At 39.1% G+C, this 21,124-nt stretch overlaps 1 protein-coding gene across 1 annotated transcript; it reads right to left on the reverse strand.

Moving 5' to 3' along the window:
• Positions 1 to 6,272: 6,272 nt before the first annotated feature.
• LOC135463679 (2-aminomuconic semialdehyde dehydrogenase-like) lies at positions 6,273 to 21,037 on the reverse strand. Its single transcript, XM_064741059.1, has 10 exons — positions 20,632 to 21,037; positions 19,225 to 19,425; positions 16,562 to 16,773; positions 15,499 to 15,665; positions 14,590 to 14,660; positions 13,231 to 13,335; positions 11,664 to 11,835; positions 10,999 to 11,112; positions 10,539 to 10,634; positions 6,273 to 9,845 (listed from the first exon to the last, which is right to left on the reverse strand). Exons 1-10 carry the CDS (start codon positions 20,823 to 20,825, stop codon positions 9,699 to 9,701), a joined length of 1,479 nt encoding a protein of 492 aa, XP_064597129.1. The 5' UTR covers positions 20,826 to 21,037; the 3' UTR covers positions 6,273 to 9,698.
• Positions 21,038 to 21,124: the final 87 nt, after the last annotated feature.

The raw sequence follows: 21,124 nt of genomic DNA on the forward strand, positions 1-21,124 counted from the left end.
ACCATGTTAGTTCAGATAAAATACCATATTAGTTCAGATAAAATAGCACATGAATGTAATGTAATACCATGTGAGTGCTGATGTAGCGCTGATGCGACACCCTGTGAGGCCTGATGTGATACCATGTTAATGCTGATGTGATACCATGTTAATGCTGATGTGATACCATGTTATTGCTGATGGGATACCATGTTATTGCTGATGGGATACCATGTTAATGCTGATGTGATACCATGTTAGCACTGATGTGATACCATGTTATTGCTGATGGGATACCATGTTAATGCTGATGGGATACCATGTTATTGCTGATGGGATACCATGTTATTGCTGATGGGATACCATGTTGTTACAAATATGGTGCCACATCAATGCTGATGTGGTGCCATGGTAGTGCTGATCTGATACCATGTTATTGTTGATGTGATACCATGTTAGCACTGATGTGATACCATGTTAATGCTGATGTGGTGCCATGTTAGTGTTGATATGATACCATGTTATTGCTGATGGGATACCATGTTAGCAATGGTGTGATATGATGTTAGTGCTGATGTGATACCATGTCAGTGTTGATATGGTATGACGTTAGTGCCAATGTGGTATCATGTGAGTTCTGTAATTCTTCAACCTTTTCAACCACCAAATTGCTTTTTTCAGCAGAATTTATGCATATAATTGCTATGAAAATGACGCCATAATTTGCTTGTGTCACTAGAGATGCCAGCTTCATAAAATAATGCAAATAATTTCTCTACTCCCATGGTTTTCGCAGAATGTTTCAAAAAATTGGTTGCAGAGGCAGTTAAAAAGGTTGAAGAAGAAAGGTAATTACATGAACATGATACAAGTTCTTATACTTTCTATATCCGTGTGAACACCACCAGTCACTCAGTGTTGTAATTTGAACCTTGGGATTGCATTCAACTCCATAGTCATGTTAGATATATTTATTATTTATGTATACGTACTTAAAGAAGTGCTAATGTTGCTGAGGTCAGAAAATACGAGCCATGTTACCATTGCGACTACTGAACGTCACGACATTTTACAGCAGGTTCTGGTTTTAGTGTGTTTTAAGCAAATGCACAGATAGGAAATCAATGAATCATCCCTGGCTTGAGCGACCTTGTGGTCACCCATCCTGTAGAAGATAAAGGAAGATACTTGTGATTTAGTATCTACATTTCCTGGTTAAGGTTGTAGTGTACGCCATAACAGTTGGGGTGTTATTGCTAAACAGAAATTATGCGAATTTTTTCAGATATTTACTCTTAATATTTTTATTGTGACATTTCATTATTATTTCATTAAGATGAAGTCCACTTTAACAAACCGGAAATTCGTAGTTGAGGCAGATATGGTAGCAGTTATTGAGGACGTGTCATTAGACTGCCACTAACCTGCCTGTAGCTTGCCAGTGGCTTGTCTGTGATGAGCTTATGTAATGGTAATGGGTAGGTTGTAGAGGATTTATAGCTAACCAGTGGGTACACACAACTTATACAATGTTAATCTCCAAGCATATGAAGGGTAGTGGATTGATATAGCTGTAGTTGCCTGCTAGGGTCAAGCTAGAGGAGAGCTAGTGGTGAGCTATAGGCAAGTTATTGGTGAGCCAGAGGTGAGTTGAACTGAATTTTGTTTCAGCCTAAAGTTTTGATGTGGCAGGTGACAAATATGTGTAAATGCTGGTAGCACCTTGGCTTAGGATGGAATATATTATTTTGGTGGGATTGGGGGCTAGGAAATGTATAATGAACTGATTTTATGTGGAATTGCCAGAAAAGGGGTTCAATGAGGTAGTCAGGTATACATGTATGTCTAATTTCTTTAATGAAATTCCTATTTTACTTGGAAATGGAATTTCACACTTTCAAAACAGCTGATTCTTTTGTCAGCTTGTACTTATATGACCAGCACCTTACTCCTGTCAGGGCTATGGAAATGATCACCACCTAGTTAAAGCACCTATTTATAATTGTAAAGGCTGGTGAATACTCTGTTGGTGATGACCTTCCATTAGAGAGTTGTAAAGGCCGATGAATGCATTGATGGCCTTCCACTAGAGAGGTGTGAAGGCCGATGAATACACTGTTGATGGCCTTCCGTTAGAGAGTTGTAAAGGCCAATGAATACCCCATTGATGACCTTCCAGTTGAAAGTTGTAAAGGCTAATGAATAAACTGTTGATGACCTTTCAGAAGAGAGTTGTAAAGGCTGATGTATGCACTGTTGATGGCCTTCCATTAGAGAGTTGTAATGGCCAATGTATACCCCATTGATGACTTTCCAGTTGAAAGTTGTAAAGGCTAATGAATACGATGCGAGTGACCAACAACTACTCGAATATGTAAAGGCTGTGCTATGAATACAGTGTTGGTGATAACCACCCATTTGATACGTGTCCAATGCAGTTGTATGTAAAGGCTAACGAATGCATTGCAAGCTACCAACACCTACTCGAAAATGTAAAGGCTGGGCTTTGAATACACAGTTGGTGATAACCATCTGGTTGATTAATGTCAAGGTTTTCAATACACTGTAACTTAATTAACGACACCCAGTTAATAAGCGTGAAGGCTTCAAATACACTGCACATGGTATAGTAACAGCTGTTGTACGTGCATGTGTACAACTGTGAAAAACTTACATGTGTTTTTTACTCAACTGTGTTGTAAACATTTGATACAAAATACGAGCTCCTGTAATTTTATGTGTTTGGGGTATTTTTAACTGTGTACAGATGCATAAGTGAGGGGCTGAAGTGAGTTTTATGAACGGCATTTTCACATCCTTTTAGTATTATGCGCAATAGCACTTTAATATACGAGACAAATTTTGACTTTACTTTTACTCTTGATAGGAAAAGTCTACAAGCTGTTTTTACTTTATGGTCTTTTATCATGACTACAATAATAAGGATGATGTAAAGTTGTTGAATTTTATGTTTCTTTTTTAATTTTTTTGGTGGAGGGGAGGGGGGGGGGAGATTTCCTAGTTTGTAATATGTGTTCAGAGGAGAAGAAACCCACTGGATGTTTCCTGAACATGCTAAAAGTTTTACCTCTTCTTGCTTTATCAGGATAAAAATGTATTTAATTATATTATTGTATGTAGACTTTTTTAACAAGCTATGTGAAGAAAAGGGGCACTTCATGGCTAACTGTACAGTCTTTCCATTATTTGAAATTTGAGTGCTTTGGTGTACTGTAGCATGCAGATTTAGTGCTGAAAATTGGGGAAGACTGTATGAAGTTTAAACTAGAGATCTGGCGTGTAAAGGTCAGCATAATATATTAACCATTTAAGCCAGAATCTGTTCTAATTTGGTGCCCTCAATGTCCCACACTTTAGTAACCACCATTAAAATGTGTTAGGTTACAGGTTCAAGTCCAAAAACTGCAGGTTTGGCTGTAATTTTAGAATGTTAGTCCGGTACCTGCCGGTGACATTATTTCCCCCCAAGTATTTCATTTTTTCCTTCAACTATAAAGCTTACCACTTTCACATAAGTATAAATCTCTTAATCCGCGTGGTGTGACATGAAGGTCTTCTGTTCAAAACCCAGTGTGGTTCCATCCAATGTTTAGCACAAGAATCTGCTGCATGGTAAATCATGTGACCTGTAAAAGACTAGTCATAGTGGCGTTTTCTCAACAAGTTTTCAAAGGTTTCATACCTACTTCCTTAGAATACTTGCAAAAAAAAAAAAGAGAAATGTGTTTGTTATGTAAGGTTTAATTTTATTATAAATGCATAACTTGCTGGTCACCAAACAATTAACAGTGAGGGTAGTGAATGCTTGTTGAGAACATGTGCATTGCTTTTAATATCCTTCATGTACTTGGTAAACCCTAAATGCAAGAAGATGTTTAAATACATGCGGTACTAAAAAAAGAGTAAAATTTCAAATAATGATCAAACTGTTAGATTTGCACGTTTTATATGACATTGTTATCTCTTGTTTTAACTTTTTCTTATTCTTAACTTGAACTAAAAGAACACGTAAATGATTATGTATGCATTTGAATGCGGTAACCTGCAATATTGTTCAGAAAGAGTAATGATATAAGCTGGATTGTATTCAAGAAGGACAGCTGTGTTCTCAATTATGGCAATTATTTTTTAAATGTGGATCAGACTGAGACTAGTTTATCAATTTTAATTTAATGACTTTTATGGCGTGTTTTAGTTGACTTCATTATTGCATATACTAACCAACAAAGCAGCTGTGGCTCAGTATTATGTGGTTCAGTTTGTGTTCATTTTCACTTTCAGTTACACGTACATCTGACAATTTACTTTCACTTTCATTTTTAAGGGCTCTTGCCAGACAACGGTTAGGCTTAACTTTTAAACATATCCCTGAAGGCCTGTGATGTATTGTGCTGAGTATTTGTAACATAATTAAGCAGTTCTTTTGTTTTGTTAGTAGCCACAGTCAAATCGGGCATGGAGTTGCTGTGCATACGCCTCCAAATCGGTGATTTACTCAGTAATTTAGTCTTAATGTTGTTAAATTAGACCTACATGTATTTGTCTATTGTCTACTCAGTGCTTGTTGTCACCAAAATGCTGTGATTCTTTTAAGAGTAGAAAAAAATTGTTTTGATTGTGTTAAAATAACTTTTTTTTTTCTGTCTTTTTTTTTTTTTCAGAAATATGTATAATTTTATTTTATTGCCTTTATGGGTTGACTCCCCCAAGAATGGTAGCTCTTGGGTGATTTGTCTGTTACATTATGGCTGTCCCCCAGTGGCTTAATTAAAGTCGGGATCTGAATGTTACTGAATATTGTAGAATGTTACGGTGTGTAAAGATTTCAACAATGTTGCCTATTTGAATAAAGATATATCCAATTGGTATCTACACTAGACGAATTGACCTGCATTCTTTGTTTCATCTCACAGCATTGGTGAATTTCAGTGTTTTGGTTTCATTTTACATGAATGACATGGCCTAGGACCTGGATTGATAAATGTGAGCACATAGTTAGAGGTTATTAGGCTTATCTAATTAGTCAAGGGGGCCTTCGTGGCTCAATCGGTTAGCGCACTAGCGCAACGTAACAACCCAGGAGTCTCTCACCAATGCGGTCGCTGTGAATTCAAGTCCAGCTCACACTGGCTTCCTCTCCGGTTGACGTGGAAGGTTTACCAGCAAGGTTTGCAGGTGGTCGTGGGTTTCCCCTCGGGCTGTGCCCGGTTTCCACCCACCATAATGCTGGTCGCCGTCATATAAGTGAAATATTCTTGAGTACGGCGTACAACACCAATGAAATAAATAAATAAATAATTAGTCAAGAAGTTGTCCATGGAACGTTAGTCCATTCATGTAGTCTTACATGATGTTCGTTCAAGATTCCTGCCTTCCAGCTGCGTTCTTAATACACTGAGTGTCGCATGGTATACTGCAGCCTTCCAGCTGCACACTTAATACTCCGAGTGTCGCATGGTATAATGCAGCCTTCCACCTGCACACTTAATACACCAAGTGTTGCACGGTATTCTTCAGCCTTTTACCTGCACACGTAACACACCATCTGAGTGTCGCATGGTATACTGCAGCCTTCCAGCTGCATACTTAACACATTGTCTGAGTGTCACATGGTATAATGCAGCCTTCCACCTGCATACTTAATACACCAAGTGTTGCACGGTATTCTTCAGCCTTTTACCTGCACACTTAACACACCATCTGAGTGTCGCATGGTATACTGCAGCCTTCCAGCTGCATACTTAACACATTGTCTGAGTGTCACATGGTTACTTCATCAGTTACATTTACATGTACTTGCCAAGGGAATGTGGACATGTTTGTTTCCTCCACCAATAAAGCTGATCACTTGAATTTCAGCATTATACAAAACCCAAACCAAAAACTATCATTCATGCTTACTAAATGATCGCAATACGCATTCGCCATTACAGAGGTTTCGCACCGTTACAAATGCTGTCACCAAAAATCATGATGTAACAGAAAGATTGAACATTTGTAACCAATGTGTGGGGCATCACGTTGACCAATTTGCAACAATACTGCTTGCGATTGGTCAATTGCGTGTTCTCGATTGACAGTTCTGAAAGGTCCATTGTAAAGAAATCATTCTCCTATCTTCTGCTTTGATCAGTGAAATGGAGTCTATACAAGTAATGATAAGCTAAGTCAGTGAATGAGGAGAATCTAAGATCAGATGTTGATATTGTGATTCAATTTACATCACTGTTCAAAATGGCAAATACAGCAAACAGAAAAACAACCAATGAATACAAAAATAAATTTTATTTTATACAAGACTAAAAAGTTCAAGTGTATATAATAAACAATACAAAAATCATGAATGCATGTGTATGTAATACTATGCAAACTGTAATGAACTGTGTAACAAACATACTGTAAATCTTCCAACCTTTTAAAACTACTAAAGCACTTTTTTCAGTGGAATTTATGCATACAATTATTCTGAAAATCAAGATGCTAAAAATGAATTGCTCGTGCCATTTAAGATACAAAACTGTGCGAATTATTTCACTACACTTCATAGCTCTCTAGGAATATTTCAAAATATTGTTTGCATACAGTAGGTGGTTGAGATTGTTGAAGAATTGGGTAATTAAACCACAATGGACCCACACTTCAAGACTGACTAGAATGTAGCTTACATAGCATTACAATGAGGAACTGCGGGTACTCTTAGACACATGGGATCTTTGAGGTGGGCAGTGTTAGGCAGTGGTCTCCACATTCTGTTAAACAGAAGGTGATCAGAACAGTCTAATTTCCCCAAATGAACACTACAACATTTGTGTAGCGCATTTTATAGTGACAAGGACATGTGGATGATCACATGATCTATTACAATTATAAAATGCTAACGCAACACCAATAGGGCTGCACGGAATTAACTCCCTTGAGGTCATTCTCCCATCTTAAAGGTGTGTTTTTAGGAGTAAACTGTGGTTAGGTGGGACCTCAAAAATTGGCTAGTGGTAAGTTTTGTAGTTAGAATGGTATAAGCTAGTTGAAGATCTAGCTTTTAGACAGAGTTTAATTTTGCAAGCTTCTTCAGAAAGCCCAGTATAAACATTAAAACATATGTTTTAATCCATTTGGAAGTAATTTTAAAATGTTGTCTGTAATTAAATAATAGACAACATAGGTGAAATCAAAAGCTGCAAAACATGGACTTCATTCAAGAACTCTCTGCAACTCACAAAGACTGATACCCGTTTTTTTTCACTTTTTGTTGCCTAGAAAATGTTTGACTGTCCTCCCCCAACTACATACGGCCTGCTTTCGTAGGCGAGGTCCCACATACTTCTCGTAGTTTCACGCCCTAAAAGCTAATCTCTCGTTCAGTTAATTCAGAGCAGGCCTATTTTTTTTTATGTTTCACGAGCGAGCCGACACTAAAATATCAAAGAATGAAATAAATATAAAACTGAAAAGCTATCTTTTCATTTTGTCCGAGCTTGAATGATGTTTTTTTTTAAATGTTCCTTTTTCAAGTCCGTCCTGACCTTGTTAAACATGTCATGAACAGGAATAATTACCAGGGATAGTCCTCACTTTCCACAAATTATTTTTTTTATCTTCCACCCGACACTCATAAAAGATATATTCTGCCTGTATAACAACAATTAAACTTGGTGTGGCCAAACAAAGTTTAAAAAAAAAAGACGATATATCATAAATGCATATCAACAAAAAGAAAAACATCAAATCAGATTGTCACCTTCACACCTAAACATAACACAATTTCCATTTTCCATTTTTTCCATGGATCAACATGCAAAATGTAACATTTAGCACTAGCACCAACAAAAATTTCCAGGCACAAATGATTTATTTATTTATTCATTTGATTGGTGTTTCATGCCGTACTCAAAAATATTCCACTTATACGACGGCGACCAGCATTACAGTGGGAGGAAACCGCAGAGCCTGGGGGAAACTCATGACCATCTGCAGGTGGCTGACAGACCTTCCAATGTACAGCCGGCCAGGCATAAATGACCCTAATGATAACTTTATACCAGCTTACATGTATGCATTGATTAGAACATGTACATGTACATACGTACTGTAAATTATCACCTTTGCAACCACTCAAACGCAGTTTTCACAGGAGTTTATGAAAACAATTATTACAAAATGATGCTAAAAACGACTAGTTTGTCTCAATGAAGATGCAAGCTTCTTAAAACTGTAAAGAGAAATTTTTTCTCAACACCCCAAAGTTCTCTTAGAATGTTTAAAAATACTGGTTGCAGAGGCTGTTGAAGATACTTGAAGAATTAAGCGTAGGTTTTCTTAAAATTCAAGGTATCATATATCTGGTTTGTGACCTTCAGTCCATGTCACCTCCTAAATGTATGTGGACATCAGGTAATGCGCTAAATAATAATAAACTAGCAATATGATTATTATTATTATTATTATTATATAATACTAGTATTATTTATTTTAGTGAATAAGGCTAATACGTGTATACCTTAATGAACAATATGAAAATCATAATCGGGCCTACAAGAAAGCCTACTAAAATTGCACAGGTTATTATAACTCTAACATGACATCTTGGTTACCATGGAAACAAAATTCTTACAATGCACTCAATCGTTTGTTCTATAACATATTAAGATAACCATACATAATGCACAGGACAAATTTTCCTGCACAATGGCGACTCAATGAATACGCAATGAATCAGAAGTATGTTGCCAGTTTTGCCACCAAAAGAATATTATTGCAACGGGAGGAATGAACAAGAGATAATGGACTTCACACAGCTTAGGACCAATTTACCTACTCTACGCAGGAAAAGTTACCTCCCTTGCCAAGCTCTGGAAGGTTACTGGACTGTAAGCTCATTACAAAAGACAGCATGGCAAAGATTTCAGAACAGGTCATGGCACTGACCATTCTTGTGTAAAATATCTGAAAGAAAACTAGGTGGTCTGTCTTACTGTCTTTACACCTGTCTGCCAGTCAACTTGTCTATATCTGTTAGATTATACATGCGTCTGTTCATCTGTCTATCTGTCTCTGTGTGACGGCCTATATGTCCATGTCTGATTGTGTCTGTATGTCTGTCCGTTGGTCTGTTAGATTGTGTCTGCATGCACCTGTCTATTTCAGTGTCTGTTCTCTGTCTGTCGCTATGTCTGTTAGATTGTGTCTGTATGTGTCTGTTCATTTGTGTTTCTTCTGTGTGATGTTCTATAGGTCTGATTGTGTCTGCATGTCTGTTTATTTCAGTGTCTGTTCCCTGTCTGTCCATCAGTATGTCTGTTGGATTGTGTCTGTTTGTTTGTGTGTCTTCTGTGTGATATTCCATTTGCCTGATTGTGTCTAGGTGTCTGTCTATTTCGGTGTCTGTTCTCTGTCTGTCCCTCTGTCCGTTAGATTGTGTCTGTATGTGTCTGCCTGTTTGTCTGTCTTCTGTGTGAAGTTCCATGTCTGTTTGTCTGTCTTCTGTGTGAAGTTCTATATGTCTGTTTGTCTGTCTTCTGTGTGAAGTTCTATATGCCTGATTGTGTCTGCATATCTGTTGTCTGTTCTCTGACTGTCAGTAAATGAGAATCAGATCGCCTGTTTGTTTACGGAGAATATGCAGAACATTTGAAGATCTGACCCCTTAATCACGTGAGATTTCACTGACAGGTCTGACATATACAGTATGCTGGATGATGCTAAAGCTTTAGGCAAATTGTTTTCACTTCGGTGTAAAACTCCAGTGACTCCTTAGCACCTTCTCGTCCTAACCCTGAAGATTTTGTTCCTCCAAATGGCATGTTCAGGTCTCGTACCAGCCAGCAATTTGCCCACACTGTCCCCACCTAGAAACGAAAAGACACATGCATTATCACACACAAATTATCACAGGTGTTTTACCACACAAATTATCACAGATACATTCATATCACACATGAACTATCATAGGTACATGTACATTATTGCACTTGTATTATCACACAGATTGTTACACAATGACAATATTCTATTCTCAGCAGTAGTTTTTCAAACAACATCACACATTTACCACTGTACTTGCACATACGCCAACCCTAATTCTACTAGCTGAGATAATCCAGCTCAATTTATTTATTTATTTGATTATTTGCTTGACTGGTGTTTTACGCCTTACTCAAAAATATTTCACTTATACAACAGCGGCCAGCATTATGGTGGGAGGAAACCTGAGAGAGCCCAGGAGAAACCCATGACCATCTGCAGGTTGCTGACAGACCTTCCCACGGTCGAAGAGGAAGTCAGCATGAGCTGGACTTGAACTCACAGCAACCGCATTGGTGAGAGAATCCTAGACTCTTAACCAACTAGCCACGGAGGCCCCATAATCAAGCTCAAGGGTCATGTTTCAAAACATGTACAACAGTCTGGCATTAGTGAGTAAATCACAAGGTTTCAATTCACATTTTTGTCTACTGATTTGTCGTCTTTTACACTCACACAAATTAACTGTGATAAATATTAGACAAACAAAATTCTGGTATTGTTATATACATGTATACCTGTAGTTTCTGAGACACGTGATGTAAACAGCGACTGTCCTTCGTCCACACTGTGGCACACAAACCGTACTTCACGTCATTGGCTCGTCGAATGACCTAGTCAAGTAAAAACACAATGTCACTCCAGATTTCTACTCTGAAACAATAATGTGGGACATATGAGATTGCCAGTTCAAAACTCGGACTGGTCTCAGCCAATTTTCAGATCTAAAATCTCAGCTATAACAAATACCAATTAAACCATTACCTGAGCCACATTTAGGACATTTGGACTGCTGTTTTTAGCCAATATAATGTAACTGTAACAGGAATACACAGTTTCTCTTTTCTCACATTATTATTCCATCTAATAAACAACATACCCATTTCTTTACTTTTCCAAGAGTACTGGCATAGAATTGCAATTTTTAGCTTTCAGCACAACTAATATCTATCCCAGAAATAAGAATGATCAGTATACCTCTTCCTCCGTCTGAAAAGGGACAATACAAGTGACTGGCCCAAATATTTCCTCTTTCATCAAACGAGAATCATCTTTCACATCAGTTATGACTGTTGGCCTCATAAAATAGCCCTGTCAAACAATGAAGATAAACAAGCTTCCACCACAGCTCACTTTGTGTATTTATTTATTTATTTAATTGTTGTTTAACACTATATTCAAGAATACGATGACTGTCAGTTTTATGGGTGGAGAAAACCGGAATGCACGGGGTAAACCACCAGCCACAGCTTACCTACAACCACAGATATGCACACTGTACTGAGGGAAAACAAGTGGTCTTAAACAAGTGTTAGACTGCGTAACCTGCCACACCTGATCACCAGGGACTGTTTATTATCAAGGCCTCTCAAACAGATTTATGAATGAATGAAGCACCACCTTTTGTCACGTACCTGACGCAGTCTCATGACGGTTTGAACCAATGAGCCAAAACTGAAATAACTATGACAATATCCAGGTACTACAGGTATTGTGTGAGCGTGAAAGTTACATTTGTGAATCTATCGCATTAATCTCATTCACACCTGATATTTTCACCCTATGACCTGGAGGTCAAATCTCGTATACTAACAGTCAGTTGAACCAGAAAATAGATGTAGCAGAATATCTCCAAATCTCACATGTCGATTCCTCTCCTCCAGTTCTAATTCTTCTACACCGTCTCCACACAAAATGGTGGCTCCTTCCGCTCTGGCTACCTCCACATAACCTTTGACCTTAGCCAGGTGATCTTTGCTGATTAGGGCACCCATCCATGACTCAGCTTTCCTGGGATCCCCCACTTTGATGGCCCTGCAGATCATATCACACAGTCAATGAACGAATGCTCTGAGCCATCCAGGTAAGGTGGATTTAATACACAAAACACTGGATACATGTTGAGCAATTTCTGCAGCTGGAACTCACCAATGGGCTTCATCAGAGAACATCAAGAATGCGGTAACAATTTACAGACACGGGTATGTATATGTACATGCATACCTGCAACCAGTTCGTAAATTTCATAACAAAAGCTGCAAATCTGTAAAATGTGGTGTATTATTGTAGTTCCTTTGGAAAAGAGTTCCAAGAGTTCAACATATCATGCACTTTTCATAATTTCGGCCTACTTATTTATTTGCCTGGTGGTTAATACCATACTCCACAATTGTTCACATGTGCATGATGTCATTCAGTTTTACGGGTTGGAAGAACCTGAGTAAACTGACCATCAGTCTTTGCCAGGTACTTTTATACAAACCTCTTAACTTTAATAAAGCCCTAGAAAAACAAGTATAAGCTGGATTTGAACCTAGAAGATTGACAGCTGCAACTCCATACAATGTTTCAGCCAACAAGAGTTTGCAAAGGGTCCAAAAGTAGACGGCAGCTGTAATATGAAAACTATTGCTAGATGTCATTTACTTCTGCAGTGAAATCCACAGTTAAATTGGGTCCCAGAGATATTTGGAGCATGAAAACTTGCAGTACACCAAAGATAAAACTACACAGATACTGATAGTCACCTCTTATTTTGGAGGGGGCCTCCGTGGCTCAGTCGGTTAGCGCGCTAGCGCAGCGTAATGACCCAGGAGCCTCTCACCAATGCGGTCGCTGTGAGTTCAAGTCCAGCTCATGCTGGCTTCCTCTCCGGCCGTAAGTGGGAAGGTCTGCCAGCAACCTGCGGATGGTCGTGGGTTTCCCCCGGGCTCTGCCCGGTTTCCACCCACCATAATGCTGGCCGCCGTCGTATAAGTGAAATATTCTTGAGTACGGCGTAAAACACCAATCAAAAAAAAAAAAAAATCTTATTTTGGAAATTAAGAAAGCCATATTCGATCACCTGTAAGCATTTCTTCATAGGCAGTATAGCGCAGCGCAATGACCCAGGAGCCTCTCACCAGTGCGGTCACTGTGAGTTCAAGTCCAGCTCATGCTGGCTTCCTCTCTGGCCGTAGGTGGGAAAGTCTATTAGCAACCTGCGGATGGTCGTGGGTTTCCACTGGGCTGTGCTCGGTTCCCTCCCACCATAATGCTTGTCGCCATGGTATAAGTGAAATATTCTTGAGTATGGCGTTAAACACCAATAAAATAAATAAATTATAGGCAGTAAAACTTCAAGCAGCAATGCACAGCCTTTTTAAATTTAAGCTCTGGAAAGTCCTTTAAAAGGTTTCAAAGTTGATCGACTAGTCTTGAATTCCACACCTAGCAGCTGTCACAAACTTTTCAACGAATGTCTTGTAAATCTCCTGCTGGACAAATATACGACTTGTACAGAGGCAAACTTCCCCCTGGTTGATGAAAGATGACCTGAAACACATAAATATTAGATCATCATTCAAAGGGAAACAAATTCATTCTGAATATAGGAACAAAGGTACTCTGGTTTCATGAAATGCCACTGACAGGCTTCTATCGATATCAAAGAAAATGGTGAGACGGAAGTTTAAAAGCAGCAATGTTAATATACTAGGGCTGGGTGGGGTGTCACATCTGGTGTCAGTTAACTGTGGATGGGTGGGGTGTCAGTATGCTGTGGGTGGGTGGGGTGTCAGTATACTGTGGCTGGCTGGAGTGTCAGTATGCAGTGGCTGGGTGGGGCATCAGTATACTGTGTCTTGTTGGGGTGTCAGTATACTGTGGTTGGGTGCGTGTCAGATTACTGTGGATGGGTGAGAGTATTCGTGCAGAGTTGCTGGTTGGAGTGTTAGCATACTGTGTATAGTTGAGGTGTCAGTACGCTGTGGTTGGGTGGGGTTTCCTTATACAGTGGCTGAGTGGGTTTTCTTATACAGTGTCTCGGTGGGGTGTCCATATACAGTGGCTAGGTGAGATATCAGTATACTGTGGCTAAGTGAGATGTCGGTATACTGTGGATGGGTCTGGTGTCAGTGTTATGTGGAATGTCACTACATTGTGGGTGTGGATTCAGTACACTGTGTGGGTGGGGCTTCAGTATACTGTGTGAGGGTGGGGTATCAGTACACTGTGTGTGAGTGGGGTGACAGTATACTGTGTGTGGGTGGAATGTCACTACACTGTGGGTGTGGATTCAGTACACTGTGTGGGTGGGGCTTCAGTATACTGTGTGAGGGTGGGGTATCAGTACACTGTGTGTGAGTGGGGTGACAGTATACTGTGTGTGGGTGGAATGTCACTACACTGTGGGTGTGGATTCAGTACACTGTGTGGGTGGGGCTTCAGTATACTGTGTGAGGGTGGGGTATCAGTACACTGTGTATGAGTGGGGTGACAGTATACTGTGTGTGGGTGGAATGTCACTACACTGTGGGTGTGGATTCAGTACACTGTGTGGGTGGGGCTTCAGTATACTGTATGTGAGTGCGATGTCAGTATCCTCTGTGCGAATGGGGAGTCAGCACACTGTGCATTGGTGGGGTGTCAATATAACCTTGCTAATCAAAGGGAGGTAACACGTCAACATATGTTTATGCAATTGGCTGCAATCGGCTGAAGTATACATATCTTGCATGTTATGGTCACGGGAGTATTTTGCCTGAAGAGGAGGAATTATCTCAGCAGTATGTGCCCCCTAAAACTCACTTGATTGTAGTAGGAATGCACTGATCCAAATCTGCATCTTTGAAAATAACCGCTGCGTTTTTACCTCCTAACTGAAAAGTCAAAATTATAATCTGATTCAGACAAAAATCCTATTCACCATAATAAAGCACATTTACATAGGGAGTCATAATTAACAGTGCTGGATATACACATGTACAGCTAAATGATGCCCACTTCATCAACTTTTTTTTTCTTTCAAAAAAACCTAATTTATCAAGTACCAAGGCTTCTGACAACAGTTCTGCGACCGCTAACCCTTCAGAATAGCAAAGCTATTAACATACTGCTGACATGGCGTACCTTAAGCCATAATCATTCCTTCAGAACCCAGGAGGTTTATCAGGTATCTGGCACGAAGTGGCCAAAAGTTTCCTCAATGCTATCACCAGAATCATTCACCCCAATGCTTGGCAACTATCAGATATTAAGGAGAAATGCTCTGGATTAATTCTGAGAATGCCCATCTAATCCCATACCGATGCATCCCTGTACATGGAGGCAGCTAAAATGTACTTTGAGAGGGCAACCCTCTGTCATAGATTAATGTGGGAATTCCCATGTTATACACAAGGTGACTGTTTTGTATTTCTATCCTATCTTGAAATGGTTAAGAACTGTTTAAAAAATTCTTGGATATGGATGCCAATCCAGACCACAACCAAAAATATTTTTGTTAAAGAGGTAATTATTAGGGCTATTCTAAAATAATAGCAAAAAATTTGAATGTATTGGTGACGACCTATTTTTTCGCTTTAACCCCTTAAAGTAGCTGACACACACACATTTGCTAAAAAACATAACCTACTTGGCAGAGGTAAACTTAATGTGGTCAGAATTCCCAAATATAAGCCAGATTTCTCTTCCAGCAAGGTACTAGTCAAATCTCACCTCTAGTGACATTTTCTTGCAGAACGGGGCAGCTGCCAGTCGTAGTTTCTCTGCAGTGACAGTCCCGCCCGTAAAGGAGATGAGGGGCACATCCGGGTGTTTGACCAGAGCTTCCCCAGCGCTCTGGCCACGCCCAAACACGATGTTCACCACACCTGAAGGCACACCTGAAAATATGACAACAATTTCATCACAAAGCTCTTACAAACTTATAGGCCCATTAGTCTGGTTCCCTGACATATTCTGCATACCTTGAATGTGACCTCATGTACATTACAAAGCTATCTGCCCTACGATTGGCCACTTATATATAGTAACACATTGGCAGCGGGGGAAGACTATCAACACAGTATGTTGTATGAAAGGGCTATTGCAAAGTATTAACACCTGAATTTAACGTGACAATGTACAGCACCCCTGTGGCGTCACAAAGAACTTTTGGGGAAATTTTTTTTTTTGATACCCAAGCATAATGGTAAATGTAATCAAAACAGATGTTTAACATTTCATAGAACAATAGCATCACACCTACATACCCTAATTCTTTTAATTTTTGAGACAGAGATTAGTTGTGTTGAAAGCAGAATATTACATTTGTTTACCAGCCTTTTGGAAGAGTACTGATATACATATGTTGTTCATTAGATGGTCTAACCATGAAACTTAATATTTTGGCTACAATTACATATATATTGGCTAAAATGAGCAGAACAGGTGCCCCAAAAATTAGAAGAAATAGGGTACACAACTGTATACAAGGTATACTAGTCTTGCTAAACTAACAGTGTAACACTCAAACTTAAGGAAAGTTGGCCAAGTCTAAAATCTGTAAAAATCTGGTAAAAATATAAAGAAAAATACTTTCAAAATATAATCAGATGAGGACATGAAATAGAAGGTACAAAAGTGTGACTAATTTCTGTGGCCATGCAACAATTATTCATGATGTTGTAAGAACAAAAATGTTTCATTGCAAATTTGAAATTGTGTCTCAGAACACAGTTTTTTCAAAGGTAGAAAAGGTGAGCAAAACAGACTGAGCACTTTCGCCTTGCAAAGTTACCTGCATCTTTGAAGACCTTGCATAATGCCCAGGCTGACACAGAGGTCATCTCGCTGGGCTTCACCACGACGGTGTTGCCGGCTGCTATCGCTGGAGCAACCTTGAAGGTGAGGAGATAGAGGGGGAGGTTCCACGGGGTGATGAGGCCAGCCACACCCACTGGGTAACGCATGGTGTAATTGAGGGCTCCTACCGGCTCCAGAATACTAGAGCTGTTAACATTATCCGATGCAGCGAATTAAGCAGTTTGTCAAGACATTCAAGACAAAAAACACTAATCAGATATTTATTTATTTATCTGACTGGTGTTTTACACCATACTTAAGAATATTTCAGTTGTATAGACATCGGCCAGTGTTATTCTGGGAGGAAACAGGGCATAGCCTGGGGGAAACCCACGATCATCAGTAGGTTGCTGACAGAACTTTCCAAGTACATTTATAGGTCAGCATGGGCTCCAGAGAAATATGTTTGCAGTCACACCTGTTCCTTACATGTACCTTTTATGTCTGTCAATTTATCACAAGCACAATGTTCACTGGTTATTTCCAAGGTCGTAAGGGCCCTAAGATTCTCGAAGTAACACACAAAGTGACCCGCTGTACTGACGCCCTCAACATATTTCACAGGGGCAGGTAACTGTAGCAGATATATAAAACGGAGCATGATTTGATGTTGGTTTGGGATCTGGTAAAATTTTGCAAACCCTATAATCACAGGAATGTCAGATAATTTTGGAGATCTGATGGATGTAGGTTTTGTGTAGAAAGCCAGCATCTTACAGGCAATGCCCAGTGGAAGCATTTGTAATGCTGCCTAAAGAGACACCAATTTTCTGTTTCACTAAAATCCAATAACGGGATAAAAATAACACTGAAAATACACAATTTTATTTTGTCCTACCTTGATGTTTTTATGATTTTCCTGTTTTTCAAGGCTTTCTGATCAAGTAAATATATCTTCAATAAGAAAAATTGCCGAGATACACTACATTTTCCACAAGATTTCAAGTTTTATTTTTATAGTACCTTCCTCAGATACTGAAAAAAGACTTATTCTGACCTTTAAACAACAATTAAACTTGGTGTGGCCAATGGATGTGCAAGAAAAAAATCTGATACTGAATACTGTAACAAAATCTGTCACAAAATCTGATACTGAATACTGTCACAAATCTGATATTGAATACTGTCACAAAATCTGATACTGTATACTGTCACAAAATCTGATACTGAACACTGTCACAAAATCTGATACTGTACACTGTCACAAATCTGATAGTGAGTACTGTCACAAAATCTGATACTGTATACTGTCACAAAATCTGATACAGAATACTGTCACAAAGTCTGATATTGAATACTGTCACAAAATTTGATACTGAATACTGTCACAAAATCTGATACTGTATACTGTCACAAAATCTGATACAGAATACTGTCACAAAATCTAATACTGTATACTGTCACAAAATCTTATACTGAATACTGTCACAAAATCTGATACTGTATACTGTCACAAAATCTGACACAGAATACTGTCACAAAATCTGATACAGAATACTGTCACAAAGTCTGATATTGAATACTGTCACAAAATTTGATACTGAATACTGTCACAAAATCTGATACTGTATACTGTCACAAAATCTGATACAGAATACTGTCACAAAATCTAATACTGTATACTGTCACAAAATCTTATACTGAATACTGTCACAAAATCTAATACTGTATACTGTCACAAAATCTGACACAGAATACTGTCACAAAATCTGATACTGTATACTGTCACAAAATCTTATACTGAATACTGTCACAAAATCTGATACTGAATACTGTCACAAAATCTGATACTGAATACTGTCACAAAATCTGATACTGTATACTGTCACAAAATCTGATACTGTATACTGTCACAAAATCTAATACTGTATACTGTCACAAAATCTTATACTGAATACTGTCACAAAATCTGATACTGTATACTGTCACAAAATCTGACACAGAATACTGTCACAAAATCTGATACTGAATACTGTCACAAAATCTGATTCTGAATACTGTATCTCCTTGGGTTCAATATAATATTGACAAGTTTGGACTAACACATGTACATATACTTTATTTATTTATTTATTTATTTATTTATTTATTTGATTGATTTGTGATTTACGCCGTACTCAAGAACATTTCACTTATACGATGGCGGCCAGCAGTATGGTGGGAGAAAACTGGGCAGAACCAGGAGGAAACCCATGACCATCTGCAGGTTGCTAGCAGACCTTCCCACATACGGCTGGAGAGGAAGCCAGCATGAGCTGGATTTGAACTCAAAGCAACTGCATTGGTGAGAGGCTCCTGGGTCATTCCGTTGCCCTAGCGCACTTACCAATTGAGCCACTAGAGGTCCCTACATGTACTTTAAATCTTCAACTTTGCAAGGTGTTTATTCAAGTAAATTCGGAAGGCATTACTCTGTGTTGACTGACAAAATCATAGCTTTTGTGAAGCCCTGAAAATGGCCCATTCAACCAAAGTCGTTTTGTCTCCAAAATCAAATTAAATATGGGCATAAATTGCACTCAAAGTTGCCTTTTTCATTTGTGAAAAGGTCAAGCAATTAGGGTATTTATACACAGAGACAGAGTTTCCTTCGATTACCTATTGAGTTCATGAAGCATGGACGTTGCGAAAAACCTCATGTTGAGGATGGCCCGTGGGATGTCAACAGCTCTAGCCAACCAGACGGGCTTACCCTGGTCACGTGACTCCAGCTCCGCAAACTCATCCAGCTTGGACTCGAGGATGTCGGCGACCTTCATCATTATAGCTGATCTTTGCTTGAGAGGCGTTCCTGACCATCTTTGGACGAAAAAAATATGGAGTCGTTTGTCTTTCTATTTACATGTATAAATTTGCGTAGTTTAACACTGTACTGAAGAATTTTTGATTTATAATAGTCAATTATTTGATTGATTGGTGTTTTACGTCGTACTCAACAATATTTCACTAATATGACAGCGGCCAGTAAACCCTGTTATGGTAGGAGGAAACTGGGCAGAGCCTGGGCAAAACCCACGATCATCCGCAGGTTGCTGCAGACCTTCCCACGTATGTCATTAACTCATTTATAATACAACTGAGTGTAGCAATGGTGGAGGACACCGAAGTGTCTCAAGTATTTATTTATTTATTTGATTGATGCTTTAAGCCATACTCAAGAATATCCCACTCATAAGGTAGCCAGCATTATGGTGGAGGGAAACCAGGTGGAGGGAAACCAGGCGGAGGCCTCTAGAAACTTCTCAATTTCACAAATGTTAATTTCCTTGATTTTCTCTACGGTACCTCTTCTCCAAATATTTTATATATTTATATGATTGGTGTTTTTTGCGGCTCTGAGGAATATTTCACTTATACAACAGCGACCAGCATTATGGAGGGGAAATCCATGACAATCTGAAGGTTGCTGGTAGACCTTCCCACGTACGGGCGGAGAGGAAGCCAACATGAGCTTGACATGAGCTCCATCATAATAGTTGCCTAAAATTTTTAATAGGTCACCTGAAACAGTAGGCCTACGTAGGACATTTTTTTTAACCTTTAACGATAAAAGATCGAGTTCTAACTTCCCTTCTAAATTAACAAGTTATTTGGGCAATGTTTCATGGTATATAACCTCATTTTTTTGTAACAATTTCTGGTAAAAAACGAAATCATGAGTTCCTGAAGTTGTAAATTGCAAGGCGTGCATGCGGTGAAGGGAATCTGGTCTGATTGACCTTAATTGTCCACCCAACATGGTACACAATTTTTTTTATTCTTGTTTCTTGTTGGGTTTTTTTTTTTTTGTAGGAATTTACGATATTCCCTAAGAAAACTGCAGCACCACCAGCCCTCTTAAGCTAAAGACCATCTCACACTTCTCTGCCTTAGCAACCCCCTGACGACTAGAGAGGAGCATGGGGAGTGGAGGAGGGTTACAGCAACTTCATGACTTCTGACCCAGGCTAAACTTGACCTACATTTAACACGTCACAGCTCTTGGGGTAACCATTTAAATAATACCCTGGAAATGCATCCTTCGCCGCACGGATAGCATCGTCCACTTCACCACTGCCACTGTCAGGTATCTTTGCCCACACTTCTCCCGTTGACGGATCGAAACTGTCCAGCAGACGATCGCATTTGACAAACTCCCCACCGATAAAGTTTTCCACGACGACTTCTGTCATGCTGAGATATGATAAAGTTTCAAACATTCAATCAGTCGAAGTTGCCTTAAACTGGGGAATGTCATTGTCTAGGTCCCATATGATTCTAGTAAAACCATCATTTAAATTCTTAGCCTCATTCTCGAACTCACACACGTTCGGCAGTTTGGGTAGAGCTCTGTTTTAATTGTTTACAAAGCCGCAACAAAAAAGAAAGCAGGCCTAGAGTGTATGTTCTGTCGACTGCATTAAAACTATATCCAGAGGAGAAAACTGAAAAAAAACAACAAAAATTATATCCCAGTGATGTCTTGGGGAGAAAATTAAATTTCATTTTCTTTCCGTTT

This window comes from Liolophura sinensis, chromosome 3, assembly GCF_032854445.1.
Source record: "Liolophura sinensis isolate JHLJ2023 chromosome 3, CUHK_Ljap_v2, whole genome shotgun sequence".
NCBI classification, from domain to species: Eukaryota; Metazoa; Mollusca; class Polyplacophora; order Chitonida; family Chitonidae; genus Liolophura; species Liolophura sinensis.